The 27,695-nt window shown below is 38.1% G+C and overlaps 1 protein-coding gene across 2 annotated transcripts in view; it reads left to right on the top strand.

Moving 5' to 3' along the window:
* The first annotated feature begins 490 nt into the window (after window positions 1-490).
* The window catches only part of trappc9 (trafficking protein particle complex subunit 9), a 285,018-nt gene continuing 257,813 nt past the window's right edge, over window positions 491-27,695 (top strand). The window contains exons 1-8 of one of the 2 annotated variants that reach the window (XM_084738852.1): window positions 491-1,083; window positions 4,106-4,251; window positions 4,738-4,863; window positions 6,978-7,004; window positions 8,340-8,461; window positions 11,278-11,403; window positions 13,260-13,476; window positions 23,775-23,918. In XM_084738852.1, coding sequence (XP_084594978.1) covers window positions 500-1,083; window positions 4,106-4,251; window positions 4,738-4,863; window positions 6,978-7,004; window positions 8,340-8,461; window positions 11,278-11,403; window positions 13,260-13,476; window positions 23,775-23,918 — 1,492 coding nt within the window. In that variant the 5' untranslated portion in view covers window positions 491-499. The remainder of the gene's footprint in view (window positions 1,084-4,105; window positions 4,252-4,737; window positions 4,864-6,977; window positions 7,005-8,339; window positions 8,462-11,277; window positions 11,404-13,259; window positions 13,477-23,774; window positions 23,919-27,695) is intronic. The other variant, XM_084738851.1, reaches the window with a different exon arrangement.

A 27,695-nucleotide genomic window follows, 5' to 3' on the forward strand; every position in this document is an offset into this window, starting at 1 on the left:
GTAGAACTCCTGACTGTTGCGTTGTTTTGTTTTGCAGTTGAACTTTTATAATCTAAAGGTTCATTGCCAAAAACAATTCATGCCAGTTTCCTGCAAATGCTTAGCTATGGCTGACGACTACAAAGGCACTTTAAATTAAAAGGAGACACTAATTTTATTAAAAAAAAATGCTGTACACATCAGATTTATGATTTGTCGGTACATCATGTTACTTTGATTAATTGTCAATGGAGAAGAATGAAATTATGTTTGATGTGCTTTGAAAAATTGCATTTAAGAAAATCAACAGCAGCATCTCTTTTTTTTTAAAGAATGTCCTGCTTGGATTATTTTGTAATAAGTTTTCATTGGTACAACTTTCTGCTAAAGAAATGTAGAAAAGGTTAAATGATAAATTAAGTTGTAATTATAAGATGCATATAAGTTATTGCATGTCAAATGATGAAACAAAAAGTGTTCAGTATTTTTGTTTTTCTGTCTCATGAAGCCACATGTGAAGATGAGTGTCCCAGATTACATGCAATGTGCTGAGGACCACCAGACAGTACTCGTGGTGGTCCAGCCGGTCGGCATCGTACCTGAGGACCAATTCTTCAAGATCTACAAACGCATCGCCAGCGTGAGCCAGGTGAGCATCAGGGACTCGCAGCGTCTCCTCTACATCCGCTACCGCCACCACTACCTGCCTGAAAACAACGAGTGGGGCGACTTCCAGACGCACCGCAAAGTGGTGGGCCTCATCGCCATCACCACCTGCGGCTCAGCCAAGGAGTGGCCCCAGACGGCCGAGCGCTTCCACGGGCAGAAGGAGGTGTACAGCTCCACGCTGTACGACTCACGGTTGCTGGTGTTCGGACTGCAGGGAGAAATCGCAGAGCAGCAGAGGACGGATGTGGCCTTCTACCCCAGCTTTGAAGACTGCTCTGATGTTGAGAAGAGAGTGGAGGACTTTGTGGAGTCCATATTTATTGTTCTGGAGTCCAAGCGGCTTGACCGGGCCACAGACAAATCAGGCGACAAGATCCCACTGCTCTGTGTGCCTTTTGAGAAGAAGGACTTTGTGGGTTTGGACACGGATAGCAGGTGAGTTGTTCTTTTAGCTGCACCATAACACCTTCTCGAAAGCAGTTATGCATTCAGAGGCTGGTTAAGGAGAGCTTGACTGTTCATTATGGTCAGTAAATGTGATACACTGCATTATCTGCAGGTTGTTAGTGTGTTTGTTTCTGTGTCAAGTCGCTTGTTACGTGTCTGCCTTGCCTGCTCAGAAAATTCTCCTCTCAAAAATCTGTCTTTTGATTTTTGCTGCATTCATTTTGGTTTGTTTACCTTGGTTTATGTGTCTTTCTTCTTTTTTTCTTTCATACTGTCCTGTGAGTTTATTGTTGGGTGTGAAAAGGTGAGATGTTAGTTAAGTTTAGTTAACCCATACCGATCCCATCAGCTTTAGCTCTGTCCTGAAAGAAACACCCAGACCTCTGTGCTGTTGTGCATTTGCTCATGACTCCAAGCCAAACTCATCGCTCCTCCACAGCTTTCAGTTTACACAAACTGATTTGATTTGATTGAGTTCCAAAATATTTTTTATCCAAAAATATAGCTATTAAAATGCAAGTGGAATGAATAAACACAGTAAGCAAAATAGTCTAGGCCACAGCAGCGACTGTGAATGTTCTGGGCTCGTCACAGCCCAACATATCATAAGAGACATTGTTTCAGCAGTGTAGATGAGGCCTGCAGTACTACATAACAGTTCATAGCACTTGTTTAAATGAAATCTTATATCCGCAACCTTGTGTTGTTAAGTTATATTGAGTTGACCACAGATGCCCAGTGACCACTCTTTTCCATCTTGGCTGCTTCTTTACTTTATTTGTATGGTTGATACGGAGGGTAGTTAAAGGACCGTGCCAGGATTTTACTTGGCTTGTTTGCAACAAGTATATATTCTTAATTACTGCCAACCTCCTCCAGGTAGCCACTGGTTTCAGTATCTATCAGTGTTCTGTTTGTCTGTCTGTTTATCCATCCATTCATCTTGTTTGAAGTTACTCCATCACTGTGTTACAGCTGCTGCACATTAGTTTTGTAGTCACGGTCTGTGACTTGAAGTGTTGGTGGGAATCCTCAACATTTGTAACCTCAGCTGAACAGCAACCTTTTCAAAACAAGAAACTGCCTACTCAACATTACTGTTTTCACAATGTCCATGTCCCTTGTTATTCTTTGTCTTCCTTGTCAGACTTTTTGCATTTTTTTTCACATGTGATGTTTTTTAGCAGCTGATTTATTACACTTGGTGCAGTTGAAAGCCCTGTCCAGGAAACTGTAAACACAGTCTATGCTTTACTCTGCATTACTGTTAGACACTAATATAGTTGGGGCGCCTGGATAGCTCAGTTGGTAGAGTGTGCGCCCCTTGTATGGAGGTCATGAGTCCTTTGCAGTGGCTGTGGGTTCAACTCCTGCATGCGGCTCTTTGCTGCATGTCATTCCCCCAATCTCTCTCCCCCTCTACTGTCGTATCAACAGATTAATTGACTACAGAAATAATTGTTAGTTGTAGCCCTAACCTATGTGGAATTGCATATTTACTGGTGGACACATTTGACACTTTTGCATTTTTTGCTAAGCTGCTTTGCATTGACTAAAAGACTCGAGGTAAAACTGTTAATTATTTGGAATAAAATAATTAATCCAAGGTCTCCCAGTTTTTTTTTCCATTTTCACATTTATTTCTCTTTCCAGGAACTTTTTGGAAATTATTAGAAATTATTGTGAAATTATAGACTCGGTAAATAAAATGTTACCTTAAGATCTAAACTACACACAATGTTTTTTTGGGTAAATGTTTTATGCTGTTTTTTTCAGTAAAGACTTTAAAGTTTGACAGACAGTGATTTCAAATAATTATTAAGTGATGGATTAATTGTCTCAAGCATGTTTCCAGTCTCTGAAACTAGATTTTTATACATTACAAAGTGAACTGAGACCAGTGGCCACCTTCATCATTCAAAATAAAACTTGCTAACGTGACATGACATGACTCAATGTAAGTAATATGTATTTAAAATATTTATGCGCTGAAACATGCAAAACACTGGCATGGTCCTTTCAAGGAGGAGCTGATAGTTTGGACCCACTGAACACAGTTTGGCACAGTACACGCTACTGAGGTTTGTCCCAGCTTCAGGAGAACATTTGGACTGGGAAGGTGCAGTTTGGGATTTTGAGCGTTTGGCTGGAGAAGCTGGAGCGACACACTGGCCACATGGATCTCATATCTTTATTCATGAGCGCATACATTACCTTCCAGCTTGGCAAAGCACCACAGCCACTCATAAAGAACATGAATTTGATAATGGCATCCATGTCCAAAGATCCAGTTTAATTGCTGTGGTTAATCTTTCATGAGCCCCTCAAGAGCAGCCTTTTCATTTTAGGTTTACTCAGCCAGAACATTTTCATTGTTGTTAAGAAATAGCCTACTGAGCATTAGCATGAATTTTTAATCTTGCAGATAAATTATCTAGGTTTTCCCAGAATAGATGTTTATATAATTTTTTGACCTCTGCCTTTAGCTAAGAAAACTTTGTCTGTGGCTCCATTTCACCTTGAATCCTGCTTACCTGCTGAATCATGTCTTCACATGACCTTCCCAGTCTTTCAGGGGGCTCAGATCTCTTGCACAATGGGGTTCATAGCTTTCTTCTTACCAGTTACGTTTCCCTTGTATCCTGGTGAAGCTGCCCCTTCCTGAATGCCTGTGTTACTGTTCAAGACTACAGGGTGGTACTGTAGGTCAGCTCATACTCTGTCCTTGTTTAGTTGCTCTCCTCTGCTTGTGCTTCCCACCCCATACATCCCTCTGTAGCCGACTGATAAGACTCTCCTGTCCTGGCATCCTGCTGACATAAGAAATGACAACAGAAGAAAGTCAGAGCTGTTTTTAAAGAAAGGAAAAGTTCACTTTGTGACTCCCAAACCAAAATCAATTTAAAAAGCCAAAAACATATATTCTATTCAAGAATTCTAGTCACTTCATTCATCCTGCTGTTGTCTGAAAAATTCTTTTTTCTCCCTGTTTCCCGCTGCTCTCTCTCAGGCACTATAAGAAGCGTTGCCAGGGACGGATGAGGAAGCATGTTGGGGACTTGTGTCTCCAGGCAGGCATGCTGCAGGATGCCCTGGTCCACTATCACATGGCGGTGGAGCTGCTCAGGGGGGTAAATGACTTCCTCTGGCTGGGTGGTAAGTCTGGATGATGAAGCTGAGATTTATTATTCTCAATGTTAATGTTAGCCTGTGTCTCCTTGAAACGTGCCAGCTGAGTCTGATACATACTGGATTTTTGAAACCTTTACTATTATGATATTTAAGAGATTGTTTTTCGTTTATCTAAACACATACAATAAAAATGTTTTTGGTTATTTTTTTAATTAGAGAATTGTGAAAAAGATGTGTACAGTGTGGAAGATTTTATTCTTGGAGAAAAACCCTCCTGGACCTATGAAATGAGAGTGCATTTTCTATCTTACAGTCCATTTTTGTTCTTTGCAGTGTGATAATGGCAACAAAAAGAAAGCAAGTTTCTTAGATCACAAAAGGTTGACACAGCATAAACAGGGTTGTAGAACTTAAATGATTCTTCAAAGGCTCTTGCAAAAGTCTTGGAAAGAAAAATGAAAATGAAGTAGAGATGGAACATTTGTTCTTTTTATTATTTTTGCTCTCTAGCTGCGTTGGAAGGTTTGTGTTCAGCCTCTGTCATATTCCACTACCCCGGAGGCACAGCAGGGAAGACGGCAGGACGCAAGCCAAGCATCTCCCAGCCGGCAGATGCAGGGAAGCGCCACAGACCAGGTGAGCTCGTCACTCTGTAACCAAACTGGCAGAAACACTGGTCTGGATGTTATAATAACTGCAGGCTGAAGTCTGTGAGTGAGAATGTCAACACTGACCAGCAGCTCAAACATCGCTCAGCTTTGCTCAGCTAAGCTGCTTCCTCTGTGTGCAGAGTATGAGATGCTAGCTTCTTAAAATGCTAAAGCTTCTCTTATTTACCCTGATGATCGCTAATTCAATTAAAACTTAACATCATTTAATCTGTCTACTCTGTTATTAACATGCTATTAACATGGTGTGATATTAACACTGCCTTGTGTGTAACTACAATTGATATGAAAATAAATCATTACTGGCCAATCAGCAGAACATCATCCTATGCCAGTTTGAATGGAAACAGCGATGAAGTGCTGCTTTTATGATCCCTGGATGGCATCTGAGGACTGGGTAATCTAGGGTTGCAACTAATGACAAATTGTATGATTGATTAATTTGCAGATTATAATTTAATTAATAAATTTCTAATCTGATTTACAGTACATTTAAAGTAAGATTAAGATTATCGTCACTGCACACTGTAAATACAAGTACAAGAAAACAGTTTAGCATATAACCAGCAAAGTGCATATAGAGATATAGACATTAATACACAAAGTGAACAAGAACCAATGTGGTACTCACAGTAATAAAGTTTTAACAGTAATATGCACAAAATAAACAGAAACCAGTATACAAAATGTATAGTATAAGTTAATGCAGTATGGACAGAACCAATAAATTCTGTACTGTACATGTGCATGATAGAAAAAAGGACTAAGTAATATTGTATAAAAAGCAAGCAGGTATGTGATATGTGTAGTGTAAAAGAAGCTGTTATAGAGTTGAATACAGATACAGACATACAAATAAATACAGATAACTGGAAAATAACTGGAAGTGCAATTACAAGAGGTAATGAGCTTTAGTGGCACCAGCAGTAGTATTATAATGACTTATATTACTTTTGTCTTTGTCAAAATAATCACAATACATTTCCTGTTACACTCAGTTAATTATTATGGCACTAAAGTTAATGAATCTCACTTTTCTTCCAATAATTAAAAAAAAAGTATAACATTTGTGCAAAAACAAGATTTTTAATCAGAATTTTTATATTATGGTAGAAATGTTAAAGGTGCCCTGTGAAGTTTCTGTGTAAATGTACAAAAGTGATGTTTACAGTATATTCAGTATGACTTACCTAAACATATTGTGTGTATCCTCAGCCCAGTATCATGGCAGTTGGTGAAACTGTCACAAAATGTAATCTACAGACTTGTGTACTTGGACGGGAACTGCCAATATTTTTCAGGACAGCACGACTTTCAAAGTAATAAGGACCAATGTTGTATAAAGAGCGAGTAAAGGGAGTATAAAGTCCATGTGGGAAGGAGGACGCGGTGGATGAGTGGATCAAACACAGGAGACCAGCAGTCGGTACCAGAGTAAGAACAAAAGTTAATGTTGATTGCTGTAAGGAAATAGTCATCTTAACCCAGACCACAATATTTTCCTAAACCTTTATTTTGAAAGGTTTGAGTGTCCATGTACACAAATCTAATGTATTAAATTCGGTGACTGTTTCACAAACAACAGCCTGTGCTGGTATGCTTGAGCTCCAGAAATGTGTTGAATGCATTTCTTTCCTCATAAAACATTTCCTTGGCTGGTTTTTCTTAAGTTTCTACCCTGCATTGTTACATGCATGTTTACTTGCTAGCTTTGTCAGCACACTGCTGTGGACATTGGAGCATTACTGCCACCTGTTGATAGTGGGACAGTGTGAAGTCATCAGCTTGACTCTTTGTCATGTCACCTCTGCGTGCGCTCTTGTGCATCCTTATGCATGAAACAAATAAAGGAGTACTCACGCATAAAGAAACTGCTCCATAGTGCTAATAGAGATTTAAAAAAACTTCACAGGGTACCTTTAACTTTATTTTGATGAAGTAAATTGCATGCTAAAAGTTTCTCATGACTCTTGATGAGTATGGTTAACAGTAGAACAGCAGCAGCAGATTGTTGGGACTAACACTGCTAACACTGCGCCTTGCGTCATGGAGTGAATCTGCATTCTTTCTCTCTGTCTGTAGGGGCTCAGGAGGTTCTCATTGATCCAGGTATGGTATGTCTAACCAACGTAGCTCTTGTAGTCACCAGTCTGCCTGTTTGCTTCCGGTCACATTCGCCCTGTTTTTGATGTCATTTTTTCACCTTCCATCATCAGCACCCTGATTCCTATGTTTTATTTTATCATTTGAAAATTGATTGATGTTCTTTTCCCTCCCTGTGGCAGGTAGTGTTCTACTGTGTTGGTTTACCATAATCTTTTTTTGTTTGTTTTTGTTGTTTTTTTTCTTTTTCTAATGTACCTGCTCTTTCTCACAGCAACACTTCTGGTGATCACTATCACATGACTACATGATTGAGGATCAAACACTTTAAACATTTGCTTCTATTCCTTAGTTTAATGGAGTCTCATAATTCTAACAACCTACATCTTAATGTTGTTAATCACACAAAAATCACTTAATAATTTAAATATGTTCCTAGATTATTTAGTCATTTTAATTTAGTTTTACACGTCTCTGTCGCAGCACTGGCAGGTGGCAATCCATTGCCTTTGGTGCATACTTTGATTTCCGGCTTGTTGAATGCTCACCGTTGCTGAATCTCTCATTTTCATAGCCTAAGAAAAAAAAAACACAGTGTATTTATATTCTGTAACTTGATCGTCTTAAAAAATTGTGCCTTATTTAGCTCTGTGCAATTATTGCCTTAAGTGTTTTCTCTTTGTCATGTCGCGTGCAAATTGGCTTATAAAGTAGTGCAATGCAGCATCTCATTATTCACACGTTTGTCATAGTGACAGCACCACAGTGTTGCTATGGACACAGCCCCGTTGCTAGGCGATGCACTCTCAATTGGTATTTGTATTCTAATCAGATTTGGTTGAGAGATGCACCTTGCAATTGCTTTTGAAACATTTCAGGTGCGGATTTAATTCTGCCTGGGTCGTTCGCTGCAAACATTTTTGTCACACCTTAGAGATTTCAGAATATTCATGATAAAACTTAGTGTCTGGTGTTAGGGAGAGCGGTGAATGTCGATAGAGATTTAGGATTTATATTTAGTTTTAAACAGGATGATTTGGAGGCATCAGATCTGGGAATCAACAGCTTTCATCCTTCATTCAGCATTATCTGTTGTTATCTGTTCAGATATGGTAACAGTCCTGTCCTGTTAACATTATGAACACAGAATATCTATGTCTTATTTGTTATATACGAATATGCATGTGGCGGTGGTATCCATGGCTTTGTCTTTAAAGAGTAAGTGGTGGATTTAAGTTTCCCCTCCTTCCTTTCCTTTCCTTTTGTGGTGTAACAGACTGATGGACACTCATCCTGCTGTCTTTCCTCAATTAATCACATATCCCCCTCTTTTGAGTGTAGGTGCCCTCACAGCCAACGGCATTAGCGCAGACACCAGCACTGAGATTGGACGAGCAAAGAACTGCCTGAGTCCTGAGGACATTATTGAGAAATACAAAGAGGCCATCTCCTACTATGGAAAGGTACTGACCCAAAACTACAGCATTCTTTAATCAAGAATTCAACCAATGTCATTGATGTTACCTTAAAGATAATATTTGATTAAACTGGGTGATTTAGACATAAAATGCAGTTTCCTTCTGGTTTTAAATATATTTTTAAATATTTTTTCAAACATCATGCAGTCCAACAGACAATAAAATGTATATTATAAATATATTGTGTTTGTGCATCATATCAGGCAAAATGTCTAAATTGAATGCAGTCTGAATAAAAGTTTATATCATAGCAGCATCTGCAGCATCCAGCCAATCAAACACTGACTAGCAGACCATGATTTTATAATAAAAGGATAGTGTTGGCTCAGTGAAATCGCTGTTAAAAATAAGCAAAGTAAACACATAGAAGTCTTCATGGCTAGGCAGCACAAGGTGCTTCAAAATGAACAACAAAAGCACTATAAGCACCATATAAGAGAAATAAATAAACTCTCTGAAACTCTTAAATTAACCTTTTTATAGTCAACAAGGTAAAAAACAATGAACTGATTAACAAGTATTGCCTGATATATCTTATACTCTGTGCCATAGAACTCCATTGTTGTCTAAAGATAAAGAAACACATCAGTAAGCAATGCTATTGCACTGGGTGACATTATGTTACATTAGACGCGCACTGTAGTATATTTTGACTCAAACCCATATCTTCCTGCCCCAGATATTCACTAGTGACCAAATGTTTAACTTAAGATAGTATGCAGAAGAAGCATTGAATTCAGTTTCCTCATGAAAAGCTGTAGAAGGTCTGAAAAAGTCTGAAATTTTATTTACAAAAGTCTAAAATTTTTTGTCTTACCTGCTTGCAAGTGTTTTTGTATGTGAATGCAGACTTTGCATACCTCTAAACTAAATGTAGGCTTGTCGTGACAGTAGATTGTGCTGCAGGAGGTTGTTTTGTAGAGTTTAATCCAGAACCATTAGACCTGCTGCAAATACTATCATGTGAAGCTCATGCATCCCTAATGTACATGTGTCAATATTAGCAGAAATTTTAATCAACTGAAATGAATTAATAACTTTTAATTGGTTAATCGATCCATTTTATTCTATTTCTTTGGGTCTAGGTCTGATTAATTGACTTAATATCATTAGGATTTATTGTTATATACTGCTGGAGAGTAATGAAAAAAATGTAATAAATGATTATAGTTTTATGATAATATGGAATTCTATAATTCTAGGCCATATCCCATAATCCCTCCTGATTTTACATCATACTTTCATACTTGTAGTATAACTGTGAAACAGGTATTACATTGTATTATATATTAGTATAGGTAAAATCATATATATAAGTAATACTGAAAATTCCTGAGCCTTTTTTAAAGATTAAAGTTTATATTTATGGCCTGTTTTTAAAGATTTACATCTTCACTAGGTAAAATGGGCTTTGGGCTGAGTGCCACAGACAGGGTACAGAAGTCAGTAGCTCTCTAATGTAGATTGGTGCCCTATACTGTAACATTTTTCTTTTTAGATAGGATAAAGACGCCGTAGTGTCTGACCATCCAGAGCTTGAAAATCAACAGCCTTGACTCGGGCTGTATTTGAAACCACCTCATACAGTTACACATTGATTTGGCCAAATTATAGCATGTAGTATGCAGTGTGCACACAAAAGCATATTCACACACAGAAGCACAAACAAACAAAAAACAAACCTTGAAGTTTGTGTTACAAGCAGCATAAAATTTACTCTTGTTTACTTCTGCTTTCTAAAACTGGAAACTAAGCCTGGCCTAGCATACTGCAAAAGAAATAGATTTATGAGTTTTATACTGCACTACTATGAAATACAGTAGGTTGTATGTGTCATCTGTGTGATCTGTAAGTAAGGAACAGCCCTCCAGCCTTTAGAATAATGGTTATACTGTATATGATAGTGTTTACCTACAGGTTGGCTTTGATACAGCAGAAATATAGCTACATGTCTGTGTAGTAATACTTATCCATGTCACCAGGGGGCAGTATTTGATTTGGTTTGGCAGAGTTTGAAGGCAGTGACAACACTGTGTTTGAGTAGTATCAGACCAGTAAATGCTGACAGCAGCTGTTTATTTCTGAATGCTACGCGGGGGCAAGACAGTCTCTAGAAATACAATCATATTAGACAGCATTAACCTTTTTAAAAGCAGTATTGGACAGACACAAGAATATGCATTATGTATCTGTTCATGTCATAATGTATTTCTTCTCTTCTTTGACCACTGTACGTGTACAAAGTCACAAAGAACAGTATTAAAGTATCCTTAATGCTTAGGGAAAGCTGAATAGGCTCATTATGCTACCAAACTATTCAGAAGCATCCCTGCACTTTATCTTCATTATTATAATTGCCTTTTTGCGCTGACCTCCCTCAGCCCTTTTACCTGTAACTAGTTCATTCAGAATTAAATTACATCTCAACACATAGCCATTCAGATATTAATTGAATTTTAATAAGGAGACAATGAGGGTGGAAGTGGAGGGAAGTTGAGGCACGGCTAGATAAAAAATGCACACACTCGTGCACGGCATGCAGCCTCAGCAGCAGAAGCTCGGGTTTTTAGTGGAGGCACGGACCGAGAACAGTCCGGGAATCCCTGAGAAACAGGGGAGCCCTGTTATCATGCTTGTCTTCCGTCCCGCGTCCACAGAGACTGATGAGGGTGGTCGCATGTTAATGAAAAAACATTGCTTCTGATTATGTTGTGGGTTGCAGAAGTCGAGGCGACCCCTCGTCGCCAATTCATTTTCCGTTAACGCGGAGCCTCCGCCGCTCCTCCTCTTATCTCTTGTAGTATAAAAATGCAGGAGTGATCGAGCTGGAGGCCTGCGTGAAAGCGGTCAGGGTGCTGGCCATTCAGAAGAGGGCCAGGGAGGCCTCGGAGTTCCTGCAGAACGCTGTTTACATCAACCTGGGACAGGTACATCATCTGACTGTAAAATAAATGCTCTTGCACAGGATGATTAATACGAGTAGCAGTATGGTGTACAGTTGCATTAAGTTGGCTGCAGGATATCTTGCTATTACCAGACTAAAACAGAACTCACCTTTTCTGCCTGCAGAGTCTAACCTTTTTCGCCCTTTATCATTAAAACAATAAATCTCCTTTTTTCTTCTTTAGCTGAGTTTTGTCCTTAAATGCTCGAGTCTTGTTTCATTATGGGACCTATGCAGCCAATGAAATTTCCTCCAGGTTTGCCCTTTGTGCTCGGTGATTCAGTCTCTTTTTCTCTGATTCTAAATGTTGATACACTTGAAATTGCATTATGATGTTATAATTAGAGGATGAAGGCCTGAGGCCAGTTTATTTACCCGTGCAGTTGTAAGTATATAACAGTCTTGTCTAAGTGGTCTTCTTCATAATCCTTCATCTTTTTGCTGACCTCTCTGATGGTTTTAGAGACATGTAACAGCATCCAACAATAACATCTTTTGCCGCTCGTCTGGTCGGGCAAGTATCTCAAGAATCTATGGCTCAAGCAAAATATCTACTGGCCCTGTTTTAGACTGCAAAAATAGCCCTACTAGAAAGAAGGCAAATATTCTTACATATAATTAAATTGTCTTGTTTTAAGCCCAAAAACAAAATTGGGCCAATTTTGCTTGGCTAGGGTTCTTAAAACTAGCTTATAAATCTATCCACTTAAAGACTGTGATGGGCCTTAAAAGGGAAAAAAAACAACTAAATATTTCTCTCATTCAAGAAATACTTACTTAAATTGCACATTTTCTTGAAACTGAATGTTTGGGTTTCTTGGTTGAGTTGACTTTAAGAATCTGTACCTGAAACTGATATTAATAATTAGCTAACAAAAAAAAAACAGCTTAACACAGACCTACATCATCATCATCATTCTATGAAGTAAACAAACCTGTCTGTCTCTGCTCAAGTTAAATTTGCGTGAGAACAGTTTCAGACAGAGCGGAGTGAAGGTTCGGAGAGTTGAGCAGACATTGTGTAGCTGCTTGAGAAATAATGTCTGAAATTAAAAAATCAATGGCCTGACTAGACAGCGAATTGATTATATTTACTGGCCCAGCTTAAGTTTTTACTTGCCCCGGGGCCTCGGGCAATCCCTTTTGGTGGATCCTGAGTGACAGTGACATTGGTGCTAATGTGTACTCTGTTTATTTGAGTATATATGTATACATTTTGTGAATTGACATTTTTATTCATTTGTATTTAATATTCACTACGATTGCCTGCTGCTTGCAAGCCAAATTGCCCCTGGAGGGCATTGAAACATTATTCTACTCAACGTACTTAGCAGGTTGTCTCAACCCAATCTAGGGACAAATAGTTGTTTGGATGGTTAAAAATGCCCTCCAGACATGTTTTGAAGATATATGAAAATCCTCTGCTCTGAATGATAATTTGTATCTGATATCTTTTTTTCCCCACAAAAAAGTTGTATTACCTTGTTAAAAATGACAGAAATTCATGTCTTCTTCTTCTCCTTCTGAATATGCAAATGTTGGTCAGGTCAGAAGTTTAACTTCTAGATAAGTTCATTCTCAGTGTGTATGAACTGGAGCTGTCAAGTTTGCACATTGCACTTGTGTAAGTTGCATTTTAGACCATGATTGGCTACCAAACTAGTTGTGATGTCACTAAATTCTGCTTGTTCGTCCACTTATTAAACAGAGATTTAAGGTGAAAACAAACTTTGCATGTACATCATTCTGCACAATCAAACTCAATCATCCAAGTGCAACAAGTAACAGTAACACGGTTTTGGGTGCAGGGGGACTTTAATGTTGTCTCCATAACTGCAGCTTTCAGAGGAGGAAAAGATCCAACGCTACAGCATCCTCTCCGAGCTCTACGAACTGATCGGCTTCCATCGAAAGTCTGCGTTCTTCAAGCGTGTTGCGGCTATGCAGTGTGTGGCTCCCACCATCCCCGAGCCTGGCTGGAGGGCCTGCTACAAGCTGCTGCTGGAGACGTTGCCTGGATACAGCCTGTCACTTGATCCCAAGGACTTCAGCAAAGGTGAGCTCGGACACTAAGACGTAGTAGATGTTTTGTATTATGTGAAAATGTAGAGCATCCTTTTTATTCATCTTTTTTGGGAATGTTTCATCTCTGGGCTGGAACCAAAATTTTCATTATTTTCTTTTCATTTTCATTGTGATTAATTGATGGTTAGTTCAGTTCACAAAATTGTACAAAAAGAGCCACAGGTGATGTCTTTAGTTTGTTTGTCTAAAAGTCTAAAACCCAATGATACTATATATAGTGAATCCTATTCAGTTTAAATGTATAATATGCAACATTTTCCTAAAAAAAAAAGAAAGCAATGTATAGACTCAGAAACACAATCTTTTTCTATCTAATGTCCCACTAGAAGCAACCTAAAACGTAGGTATCTGACATCCTTGGAATGACACACAATAACAAACTGTCTTTCTGTTGCGTTTATGAGCAGCTCGGACTGGTTCTACCTTCAAGCTGGAACCAGAGAATATTTGCTATCTTTGCTTGACAACTAACTTAAACAGGGAATTAATGATCAAAATCTACTGTGTGTGAAGCTCTTCTTTAGGCACGTAAGGTTAAACATTTAAGGGCTTAATTTCCCAATAATAATTGATCTTAGAATTTAAGAGTGTTTCCTGTGAACACTCTTAAATTCTACACACATTTCTCAAAGCAGCACATAAGACCTCTAAATGTTGGCTATCTGTCGTGCTGAAGATGATCTTTAATAGACTTTAACTTAAGTATTAAAGTACTTAATAATCTCTGAGCCCTGATTTATATTCAGAATCCATACACCACAAAGAAATGTTTTATATAAGGAATTGTTCGTTATGAAAACAAGCTTAATATTCAGCCGTCAGTCTCTAGCCATCAGCTTGTTGCTCTATAATTCATGTCCCTGGTTGGAAGTCAATTTAAGAAATTGAACTCTGATGTAGTTGCTGCCAGAAGAACATATTAAACCTCAGATGAAGCAGCAATGGTTCCTGTAACTTTCATGAATAAACATGTCATCCTTCACGAATGGCATCAATTCTGTAGTAGACCTGCTGTATGTAAGCATGTGGCGAACAACATATGCAACATAAATAAAAAGAAAAGAGAAGATGCCATCAGCAGAGTCTCAAGTTGAGAAGAGGCAGAGGATGATGACAGAACCTGACAGTTTAGTTTTATTTACTCATTAATTATTGAAACTCACCAATTTTACATCAAATATCACTTAACAAAAAACATCTATGTTCATGATAAAAGTACAGACTTAAAAATTAACAAAAACAATAAATAAAACATGTAGTTTTTGTTTGCTCTCACAGGTTTTGAAACTTCTTAATTTACTCCTTACAGGCTCCTGCAAATGTACAAATGTCCCATCATTTCTTAGAGTGTCTTCAGTCACAGTGCTTTTGGGAAACACCTGTAAAGCTTAAAAGTGTCGTGAGATTGATTTTTACGATCGTCTTACCCTCAAGAGGCTTTTGGGAAACAAGGCTCTGAACTGTTGGAAGAGGAGAAATGGCACCACGTCAACCAAATTACAGTCTCAACACTAACTCATGTTTGTCAGGATCAAATGTGGACATGAACATAGTGTGTGTTTTCTACCAACAGATGTGCCGTTCTTACCAAGACACCACATTTTCTAATGTAAAATTAAAGCTAGAGGTTAGAGAGGGGACACACAAAAGTATAAAATCAAGTGGTGATGATGACAAACCAAGTATTTTTTGAGGAAATATGATATATTGAGTTTTTTTTATTATGGCCAAACAGGCTCTGTTTTGCTGTGAATCCATCATACTTTCATATAAAGCAGTAAATCCAGTCTGTTGGCACATTTTGGATCACTTTCAGTGGCCCAAATTTTTTATAAAACTATGAACTGGTCTTATTTATAATACAGAACAGTATCTTAATCAGATTTGTTTGTTGAACATTCAATAACCAGCAGCAGTCTCCATCTGTACGGTCAATGGTGGCATAGAAGAAGTCGAACTGAGTCAGTCAAAAGTGAGGGACTGGTCTCTGGCTATCATCGCTTGATTAATTTATTTTTCAGGGTCACAAGTGATTCTGATTTTATATCATTGAAAATGAGTAAATCTCACTGTGTTAACCTTTTTTCAAATATTGGAAGCAGTACTCTCTCACAGGATTCAGAATACATGAGTGTCAGGAGTGTAAACATATTTAATAGATAAAGGAAATGAATAGCATCACTTCATTCCACCTCCAGCTCTGCTGTCTTTTCAAGAGCGCTTCTTCAGGGTGTTCAACATTCAAGCCACCACTTTTGCTCAAAAAGGGCCACAGTTGAGACCTGACCTGGGCTTTTGTACGCTCTTTGGTGAGGTCCTCATGATAAGCCTCTTGGTTCTACAGACTATTGACCCTTGCTCATTGCAGCCACTCAAAGGCAAGCGTTGGCAACACAAAAGACAGAGTTCAGCGTGAACAGAAAAGCTCAGGGACGGTCATATCTTCTCTTCGTTCGTTATTAAAGGAACGCTGTGAGAGGATCTTTGTAAGATGTGCTGTTAATCTCTGGCCTAGTTTCCTTTTTAAACTGTGCACAGACACCGGCTGCAGATTGTTTGAGGTAAAGCACACTTTACACCAGTAGCACTTAACTATTGATACCCTGCAATCACATCATTGATCAAGTAAACCAGTGTGAATTACAGTAGCAACACAGTCTTATCACAGGGTTATGTCTCTGCGTTTGTTGTAACATTTCTTTTCTGAATTACTAAATCTAAAAAATCAAACTAAAGGATAAATCTCAATAGTTAAGACATGGTGTAAAATGTAAATAAAAACAGTTCAATTCAGTGGTTGAAAATACTTTTCAGCTTGTATTTAGTTGAATACATATACTCACCCTTAATTTCATGATTGCAACATGTTCTGAAACAGTTGGAACAAGGGCAACAAAAAACTGGGAAAGCTGAGGAATGCTGAAAAACACCTGTGTGGAACGTTCCACAGGTAAACAGGTTAACTGGTATCAAGTGACAGTGTCATGATTGGTTATTAAAGGGGAATCCTTGAAAGGCTCAGCCATTCACAAGCATGGCTGCGGCAGGGTTCGTCACTTTGTGAAAAACTGCATGGACAAACCGTTTCAGAACAATAATTCTCGACGCAAAACTGCAGGAATTTAGTGACTTCACCATTTACACTCCATAATATCATTAAAAGATTCAATCCTGTGAGAAATCTCTGCTTGTAAGGGACATGGCCAAAAACCAACACTGAATGCCCGTGACCTTTGACCCCTCAGCAGGCACTGCATTGAAGACTGACATGACTGTATAATGGATATTACTACATGGGCTGAGGAACACTTTTCAGAATCATGGACGCCATGACCTTTGGGCTAAAGAGGAAAGGATCATCATTTCGGACATGTCCCTGCTTATTTCAGCAAGACAATGAAGGCACACTCTGCAGGTGTTATAACAGCATACTTTGTAGTATAAGACTTCAGGTACTAGACTGGCCTTCCTGCAGTCCAGACCTGTCACCCATTGAAAATGTGTGACGCATTATGAAGTGCTAAATACAACAACAGCAACTTCTAACTGTTGAGGTCATGTATCAAGCAAAAATGAGGAAAAATTTCACTTTCAAAACTTGAAAACGTTGTCCTCACTTCCCAAACACTGACTGAGTGTTGTTAAAAGAACAGGTGTTGGAACACAGTAGTAAATGTTTCCCTCTCACAACTTTTTTGGAACATGTTGCAGGCATCAAATTCAGAATGAGTGTATATTTGCAAAAAACAATGAAGTTGATCAGTTTGGACATAAAATATTTTGTCTTTGTACTGTATTCAATTGAATATAAGTCAAAAATGTCATTGCAGTATGTTTTGATGTCTGTTTTATTCAGTGTCCCAATTTTTTTGGAATCAGGGTTGTCTTATCAAAATTGCAGTATGGCCAAGTGAATTATCCAAATGCCAGGAGGTGAATTTTTTTGATAATGGTAAAATCTTTCACAACATACACCCTTACAAGTGAAGCCTTTTGTTGCTACAGGGATTTCCAGGCCTATAAATTATGTTCTCCAGGTGTAAGGAAGCAGCAAAAATCACATCATCATTTTGACTTTTTCCCCAGTTAAAAAGAAATGATTCAGTCAGCTCTACAGCCAATACATTACTCCTAATGTATTTGTGCAATGTCATATCTTTGTAAATGGAAAACTGTAGAATCTTGAGGTGAATCTGAAGAGTATGCCTCATAGCCAACACTAAAAAAATGTCCTCTTATAGTGTTGAATTCCTCAGTTGCAGGATTATAACAGACTTCATCGATTTATCTGCATTTGTTCATTCAAGGGACATTTTCAAGGCACTTTTAAAGCAGCCGTGAGTGTATGTGAGTGTCATCTTTAATTACAAATTTCTCTACCACACTTGTGGAGCTAGCAGCAAGTCCTCAGCATATTGAATTGAAAAATCTTGTTAGATGACGATTGTTCATGTCCAACACTACAGTGATTAAATTCACTTAAAGACGTCTTTGGTCATCACTTTTTGGAAGCTGTTGGACCAAAAAGTCTTTTTTTGTGATAAAAAATTTAAATATTAGGGATAAAAGGGGTCTGGGTTGAGTTATATAACACATGTGAACAGAAAGACTTCACGTTGGTAACACTTTGTTCTTATATCACAAAGAGCACATAGGTGTCAGATGTCAGGGATGAAACAATACACTATCAGTATTTCAAATTTTAATTGTCATTAAAACTGTGATTGAAAAACACACAGTAAATAGAATCCAGCATCAACCAAAGTTAGCAAGTTTTCCAGATGCAGGCGCAGCAGCAAGGAGTGTTTGTTTTGTGTAAGGGAAATCTTGACATTGCAGATTTTTGATATAAAATTTGATCAGATGATTTCAGTGTGTGTATCAGTGCTTTTTTAATATTTTCAGCACATTTGAACAAACCGTGATAATACTGATCATCATCACCTTTGAGTGCCCCTGAGATCTGAGACACTCAGTGCTTCTTCTGTTGTTCTTCTGTTGTAATAGTGATTACAATCATGATAATACTCACTGATAATTTTGGTCACTATAAGCGTGAAATTTTCATGTTTCATCTCTCGTTTCAGACAAAGTTGCAACTGGAAATGTTTGGAATTGGTCCAGTAGCTTGCCTTTGGTGGCATTCATAAAACAGGCTGCAACATAATCCTTTTTTTTTTTTTTTTTTTTTTTTTTTTTTTGCAGCTGACAGGCTCATATCCTTTGTGCAAACACCAAAGTCACATCAAGCCAACTCCCTTGTTCTGTGAGGTAGAATTATTGTTTTTGTGAATGGAGTCTGGTGTCTTTGAGGAAAGCAACAGCTGTCTCTGGTTAGACTAAAAGGATCTATCTCTGCAGGAATCCTTTTTCATAATGTTTCAGACACTTATAATAACAATCTGAGCCTGTCAGTGGAAAAAAACAAAAAAAAAACAGGCCCTTTTGCAGGCATATTTGTCTCCAAGAATTATGTTGCAGCTGGTTTCACAGCTGCTGGCTGAGGTGATCTACTGGACCAATTCCAAAACATTTTGTCCCCGTTATTCATTTAGACTCCAAAATACATAAAAATAAAGCCCAGGTTTAAAAATACCGGAATTAGTCTTTGAATATAATATACGGATGAAAAATTGTAGTTGACCATTTGAAAATTAAAATCCAGAGACAACAATATTTTTTTTCCCTTAATCTTTAGCAAATTAACAGGTTCCTGTCAGGTAGTCAGAGTCGGTAGGATTTGTCAGAGCCGTTCGTAAATGCATCAGGGTGTCAGATACCACCGTGTTGGTTTAGTGAACCGTCCAAGCACAGCAAAACAATGCAGGCAGAGGGAAGGTCTTTGCAGATGCAGTGATGATTTAAAGGAATTATGTTTCTATGAGTCTGTACATTGTTTTTCAGTAAAATGTTGCAGATTACACCTTTAAGTGAATACTCCAGACTATTTAAGACACTTTACTTCTTGTAATTTCTTAAATAAACTTGTACAAGTGGACACCAGTTCGGCCTTGGCAATATATTGATATTATATCGATATGGATGCCAGAGTGTTCTTGCTGGCTGTTATTTGCCTTTAGTTACTTAGTCATTATATCCACATTACTGATGATTATTTGTCCAAAATCTCATTGTGTTCATATTTTGTCAAAGCACCAATATTCATCCTTACAGTGTTGTCACAGTATGGATATTGAGGCATTTGATCAAAAATATCAGATTTGTTTTTGTCCATATGGCCCAGCCCTCATGAATGCGGATGAATGGGGAGAGCATTGTTTATGTTTCCTTGAATAAAACATTATACCTAATTCCTCCATACTGATACACCAGCTGTAGTATCCACTCTCAGTCCCCACTGCGCTGATGGGAAAGCAGGGAACAACAGTTGCGCGTCTTTTGGCAGAAGGGATCAGGTGGGAGTTTATCAAGCAATAAGCTTGAGAGGCAAGTTCAAGTGCGAAAGAAAATGGGGATCAATGGTGCATTCCAATAAGGCTGCTGTGCCCCGAGATACAGTGGAACAAATGTTTTTTTAAGTGGCTCGCAGGCCTTTTTTCCACTGCCTCCCCTCTGTTACCAGAAATGGGAACACTGTCGCTCTCTCTTATAGAGACCCCTGTTCTCCACTGTTCTGCTGCCGTCAAAGACATTTGAGAGTTTCTTTTCTAGTAGTAATTTACATGTTTATTATCATGGAGAATAATGGCGGTATGTGGCGTCTTGTCGCCCTGCACAGTAGAAAATTCCCCTGGTTTCATCAGAGGTGGCCCCAAGATACGGTGCCTTTTGATTCAGGTTTTGCATGACAGTGTGACTGCTTGGCCATGGCACCACGCTCATTATCTTGGTGTTGTGTTAAATGGATTGCCAGACACCTCCAGTTCAAGTCCGAAAATACCACAAATGAAGTCATTTTTCGTGTTCGAGCGAGAGCGACATTCTCAGAAAATCCAAAGTGTCCTTTGGATTACTGTTCTCCAGATAAGCGCTGGTTTTGGCAGACAGGTGGAAGTCAGCTATTTTTAGACTGCTTAGTGGGTGCAGTTTCACGACAGAAAAAATAGCTTATGAAGGAATTGCATTTACAGTTTGTTCGGATGGCAGAAGAAGTCAGGATGAATAATAACCACTGCAGAAAAATGCTGATAACTGAAAAGCATCACGGGCACGATTTGACGTTATTGGAAGTGGTATTTAAGCTGAGGAAACATCGGAGTGTTTACCAAATATCCTCCTTCCATCCCTCCCTCCGGCCCCCGCGGCCTCCCTAGCACATCTTTCCTCTAGTTTTCTTTCCCACTTAGTGAGTCAACAGTCGACAGCTGGGAGTGGAGCAGAGGATCTCGTAGGGGGCTGAGGGTCTTATGTAACAGTTGGTGTCAGGCTAGAATGCTATTAAGATGTCTTGTGGAGCTCTGCGGAGCAAACGATGCTGGCTAAGTTAGCACCACGCTGGAGCACATGTGATAGTCTGCAATGAGGGTACTTACATTTTAAAAGGTGACTTCAATGAAAAGACTTTGAGTTTGATCTGATTATGTGCAGCCTTTTGTGTGAGAAGCAAAACAAATACAGAATTATGTGGGTTTGTCACACTTGTTGCGCTGCCTCAAGCATTAATATTTGTCAATGAATGCATACGAGAGTAATTAGCAGTTATTGTTTAGGTGTGCTGGGAGCTACAGCTAAAATGATCACATCGCTAAGAATATTTTTCAATATCTGTTTGTATTACAATATGCAAATTGACGTTCAGTGAATTGATTTGTGTTCAGTTATTAGACAAAATTTCTCATGTGTAAGACATTAACTTAAATAACCTATTTAATCAGTTTTATTTTTAACTCAAAATCATGTATCGTAACAACAGTTAAGAAATCCGATCATATTGCCACAATATGATTTCACTAAAGATCAACAAATGATAATATTGACTTATCACCCAGCCTGAGTTAATGTTGACAGTTTATTCTGTCAAATTTACATCAGTAAAGCAAAGCTGGTTTTGGAGCTGAGATGTGTACAGAGTACTTGACGAGATACACACTGTTGACTCTTAGAAATCCTTTAACTTATTCATATCAGATGTTGGTATATTATGAAACAATTACAGGATTGATTCCTGCAAGTATTATTTATTTACTGTGTCTATATGTTTATCTGTTTAATATGGAAGGGATATTCAGCTAACGACAAGCAAAATGACTGGGTGACAGTTAATAAACAAACAAGTAATGTTATTTATGTACCGAGGCTGTGAATTCTTTGCAGCGACTGTAGGTTCGACTTGCGCCTGCAGCCCTTTGCTGTATGTCATCCCCTCGCTCTTCACCTTTCCTAAAATAAAAAGAGGCTCATAACTCTTCTTACTTTCACATTAACTGACTTATCAACTTAACTTATTAACTTAATTAACTCAGTGCAAGTATTGACAGAAAAATCTGATATTTTACTGCATTTAATAACTGCAGCTGCATTCTAGTTGCAAATATTTTGTAACGTTTGAAAGAGTTTATACAAGATTAGCTGGAACATCTTCCATCATGCAATCACTGAAATGTAATAAACCACAAACATAAACTGCTCCCTCCAGGGACAGGATGAAAAGCATATTTAAGCTGTTTTAGTATCAACTCCACTCTTATGGGATCACCATTATCCTCATTTCTGTGTAACTTTTGCTCCTATTAAGTTAATAGTTGTCTTCCCCTGCATAGTTCAGCGTCTGATCTTCTGTTACCAACAGCCTCATTTATTCCATCATACAAAACCACCTTATTTGTCCCTCCTTCCTCAGGAAAACAGTGTGAATCAATTTATTTTCATTGTGAACTAGAAAATGGTTGGAGAGCCACAACTTGAGTATCACTGTATTATGGCTTTAATTCATGACTTAATCATTTGCTTAATTAAAAAATGTCAGAAAACAATGAAAAAGTCCAGATTTATGTCATCAAAGTGCTTCTTTTGTCCAACCATCTTAAAATATTTTGTGTACTGTCACATAAGACATAGAAAAGCAGCAATTCCTCACAGTTGTGAAACTGGAAAAAGGTAATGTTTGGCATTTTTACTTAAAAAGCATAATAAAATAAATTAAGTATATACCTATTTATGTACAGTATATGAAGAAACTAGGGTTGCAAAAGGTAAACACTCAATCAATCATTGTTAACATTAATAATCAATTAACCAACTAATTGTTCTGAAAAAAATCTTCTCTTACAGCACTGCATAGCCTCTGAAATATATAAAGATGTAAAGGCCTACATATTAAACACATATACTTGAATATCAAATAACATCTATAACATGATCATAGCTGTAATCTGTTATATTTTAGATCTTAATTTGATAGTAAATCAGTTCAATTTTACGTGATCAATCAAATTCTTATCGAACAAATTATCAATCTTCAGTTAATTAACATTCCCAGAAGTAACCAAACAATAGACGTGTGATATTTATGTTTAATATTCTAAGCAAGTAGGAAGTACATGAAAACACAGCTGAAAAAGACAGTTAACCTCAGATATTTATGATTAGAGCTGCAATAATTAATCGATTAGTCATCAACTATTAAATTAATTGCCAACTATTTTGATAATGGATCAATCAGTTTGAGTAATTTTTAATAAGGAAGAGAAGTCAAAATTCTCTGATTTCAGCTTCTTAAATGTGAATATTTTCTGGTTTCTTTACTCCTCTGTGACAGTAAACTGAATATTTTTGTGTTGTGGGCAAAACAAGATATTTGAGAATGTCACCTTGGGCTTTGTGAAACACTGATCAACATTTTTGCTGTTCTCTGATATTTTATTGACCAAACAACTAATTGACTAATCGAGAAAATAACCGACAGATTCATCAACAATGAAAATAATTGTTAGTTGCAGTTGTTAATAATTAAACTAATTTTCTTTTGATAATTTGATCAGCAAATAATATTGTGTGTTGTGACATAAGGAGATATTGAACAGCTACAGCTTTTTATGGCACAATTTCATCAAGAAGAGTCATTCCCTCACCACGGATTCATTTTCTTATCAATGAATTGACTTATCATTTCAGCTGTAATCTGTACTAACAATCCTTTATTAATAAAAGGGTAAATTATGACTTTGACATCATTAAAAATAAATCATGTTGAACAGTGAATTAATGCATCTGCACTAATCTGATATGACAGCTGTGTAACATTAGATGTCAGCAATGAGCCTTGTCAGCCTTGTGAATGTGAATATGTCTCTGTCATCTCTGTCTCAGGTACCCACCGAGGCTGGGCTGCCGTTCAAATGCGACTCCTCCATGAACTGGTGTACGCCTCCCGGCGCATGGGCAACCCCGGCCTGTCTGTTCGCCACCTGTCCTTCCTGCTGCAGACCATGCTGGACTTCCTGTCTGATCAAGGTCAGCTCACAAAAAAAAAAAAAAAAATCTCTCAGACAGAGGCTTGAAAAGTAGCAATAGCACACTTTCTTCTTCACTGTAGAATTTAAACCCTGTGAGGCGCTTCCAGCTTCATGCCCAGCCTTCAGAAAAGAAAAAAAATCTAGAAACAACCACCCTGTCCTTTGGTGATTGCAGCATTATACCTTGTGCTTAATAGTATGCGGCGCACAACAAAGCCAGCTTTTTCTTGGCAGGAGTGCAACATTGTGCTCTGACCAGAAATCCTGTGCAGCCAGGAGATAGGGTTTTTTACTGAAGCAGTGTGAGCCAGACGGTCCACTGGCCACACAATAGAGGCCAGTGTAATCCTTGGTTGGCTACGGAGCATGAGAATGGAGGGAGGTGGGGAGGGAGAGGAAGGAGACGAGGTATGAACAAGATGAAGCGAGCTTACAGTATAAAATATTAAACATCAGCAAAGGGACGTCTGCAGCAGCTCATACAACCTTCTTAGAAACAGTCCTGCTGGAATAATATGACTCTCTACATCAAGGGCCAGGAAACGCAACCAAATGATGTAATAATTACTACTTTTCTCGCAGAGATCACTGACCTTGCAAGCTGAGTTCTTGGGCAGTGTTTTTTTTTTTTAAAGTGTTCCCACAATAAAATAACATTTCATATTTACTTAGTGTAACTTTTGGGGCTCAGAGGGCTGCCTGCTGCAACTAGGGCGCCCTCCTTTGATTGCCTCTACTCGCGTCTGCAGTGCGATATTAAAAATGTCAGAAAGGTTATTGTAGGTTACTCTAGTGGAATAAGTCCCCACTGATGTGTCTCGGGGTTTGTGTGCGTATATGTCAAGCATAGAACAGAGCTGGGCAGGAAAGGACTTCTACAGCTCTGCTACAGTTAACAACACGCTCTCAGTCCATTCAGTCGGATTTTTGTTGTGAGAGCCCAAAGGTGGTCACTTGTATGGCTCCACATTGAAATGACAAATTGTGTTGTTAAACTCATCTTTGATGTTATATTAGCGGTGGCAATATCTTGACACTGATGCGATTATAAAACTGTTATCGCTGATGCATCAAAACTTTTGATTTATTTTTTCTCACTGTGTAAGCGTATTTGTAATGAGCCGTAATTGGTTTAGTCAACACAACTTGCAAACAGCTCTTGTCCAGTTCCCTTTTCTCTTCAACTTCACAGAAGCCAAAATTCTTTCATATGTTTTAAACACTGAGTTGGTGGAGTTTTATTCATCTGCAGTTACTCACATTCGTCATGTTTCAACATCCAAATGGTTCAGCTTTAACTTTAACTGTAACTGTAGAGCCTTGACTTACAGGAAATCATAATGTCAAGAATAGGGTTTTAAACTTCAGATTTTTGACTTTTCTGCTTCAGTTCATAATATTTCAAGAGAGAGTAGCGATACATCATTGTGTTCTAAAAGTTCACTTTCTTAAACTGAGGCTTATTTTGTTTAATTCTATGGTTTAAACACAGATTTGTCAATAATGAGTTAACTGTGTTGTCTCTGATTTGATGAATCAAAGACACAGGACGCCTACCTAGCAACATCACTGCCGTCTCTTAAGTGGGATTCCTGTGCACATGTGGGAAGGCCAGAAATTACAAATAGCTGTTACCGGATAATACTGTTTAATTCAGCCACTAAATATAACTTTTGAGCAGTAAGATGTAGGCATCTTCCAGCACTGTCTTGAATCGGTAGAGAGGCAAGGGTCTGAGCCTAATGATAGAAATGGATGACACATTATTTGATTCATACTTGGGAGAAGTACATACATGGACAAGTACCCTAACTGGAAGTCATTTCTAAAAATGTGTGGCTATGAACTATGAAAATACAATGAAAAATACAATACAATAAAAGCTAAGATGCAGAGAGAACTGGCAATGAGAGAAATTATTAAAGCCCATAAATTAAGCTGGATTTGGAAATATTTAAGAACTTATAAAACAACACTATAAATCATTAATGAAAAAGTCTTCATTCATGCCTCCTGGAAATAAACTTTTCAGAGTGAAAATGCAAAATGCCTTTTTTTTTTCGGGGGAAAAAAGAATCATTGTCACTTCTTTGGCTCGGCTTAATCACTGTCATTCCCACAAGAAAACTTGTTCTTTGTTTTGCACTCAGTGAAATCCTTAATGCTGATATTGAGGTAATTAAAAGACTTTTTGTATTTTGGAAGTTTATATTCCACACTTAGAATTGCAGGGTTCAGATGTGAGTCTGCTGCGGGTAACCTGAGGCTGGAACGCTCAAACAACTCTGTCCCTAATGTTTCTCGCCCTTTTGAAAGTCGCCACAGCTAAGCCTTTGTTGAGCTTCACTACAAAATAATCACGTTGCTCATCACTTGTTAAAAAAATGATGAGAAAAGACGACAAAGCAGTAATGAAGCCACTGAAGCTGATTTGTAACCGTGGACACAGTCTTTGATTTCTAAGCTTTGAAAAGGAATCTTCTTGATTCCACACAGAAAAAAAAAGATAATGTGACATTTTTAAACAGCATAACATAATCAAATAATACTTCATTGAGCCAGTAACATTTTCCCTGATAATGAATTTATGTCTTTGATGACACTGGTAATACCAAAGGTGGTATTCAAAGCGTATGCATGTAATTGTGTGCTGGAGTTTTTTAATTTGTTGGAGCTGCTATAAAAAAGATTTTAATTGAAAGGGAACTAAAAATAGAAAGAGATGATTAGAAAAGCTGTACTTAGTGTCTCTCTGGTCACATACTAGTGTTGGTTGCTTAAGTCTTGTTCATTTTTGCAAATATTGATTACACTGCCTATTATAATAAGAAAATACATTCTCTTTTAGGCTGGATGCCATCTGCCTTTCTTTCCTGTTTTATTGTCATCACATCACCCACAGGAGCCCCTTCTCTCACTGTTTATTTATTCATTTATTTATTTCAAAGGATGCTGGTTGTTCCTTTTCAAGTCATGTCTGGTATCACAGAAACACAGCTCAGATGTTCTATGATAGCCTTCACCTTTTAGCAGTCCTACAATAGAAGGTAACGCTTAACTGCTCTTCCTCAAAATGACCAAGTAGGCTTAATTATAGCTGATTCGAGGGCTGCCTGTGAGAATAGCAGCAGTGAAAGACACATGACAAAGCAGAGAGAGATAAAAAAAGAAGAAGAAAGGTGCAGCACAGTGAATGAGGAGAGGTCATGAGTGATTGCTTGTTTACACTTGTTTAAACTGAGCTACTGGCTGTAGAATCTGTAAGTGAAGCCATAAAGACTCTTGGTTCAGTAAGTAAACCAAACTTAACAGTTAATGGACTGCTGCTGTCCTGCTCCTCATTTAATGTTTAACGTGCAGCCTAAATACAACCAGTGGAGGTTTCAGTCACGTCTTGCTAACATCTTTAAGACCACATAAAGGAAAAACACATTATTATTAGAACATAGTTGCTGAAAGCGTGAGAACACTGAGAACTATGCAGTACTGAATTAGAGTTAAATTGGTAGACTTGTTCACGATTTCTGATTTCAGGATTTTTTGGGCGGAGATGAAATATGGCTCCATTAAGTGCCGGAGCAATGGTCCCCCAACATGATACAAACCCCACGAACCAACACATGAACGATTTGCCATCTTTTACATGGCTGTCTAATCACGGTTAATGGCAGATACAGTCAGCTGAAGCAGTAGAGTCCTCAGTCTGTGCGATATTGATCGAGAAAGCCGCGTTCTCCTGCTTGTGGAGCGGTGCCTACAGGATGCATTGTTGCAA

Source organism: Lutjanus erythropterus, chromosome 16 (assembly GCF_056507025.1).
Source record: "Lutjanus erythropterus isolate fLutEry1 chromosome 16, fLutEry1.hap2, whole genome shotgun sequence".
NCBI classification, from domain to species: Eukaryota; Metazoa; Chordata; class Actinopteri; order Lutjaniformes; family Lutjanidae; genus Lutjanus; species Lutjanus erythropterus.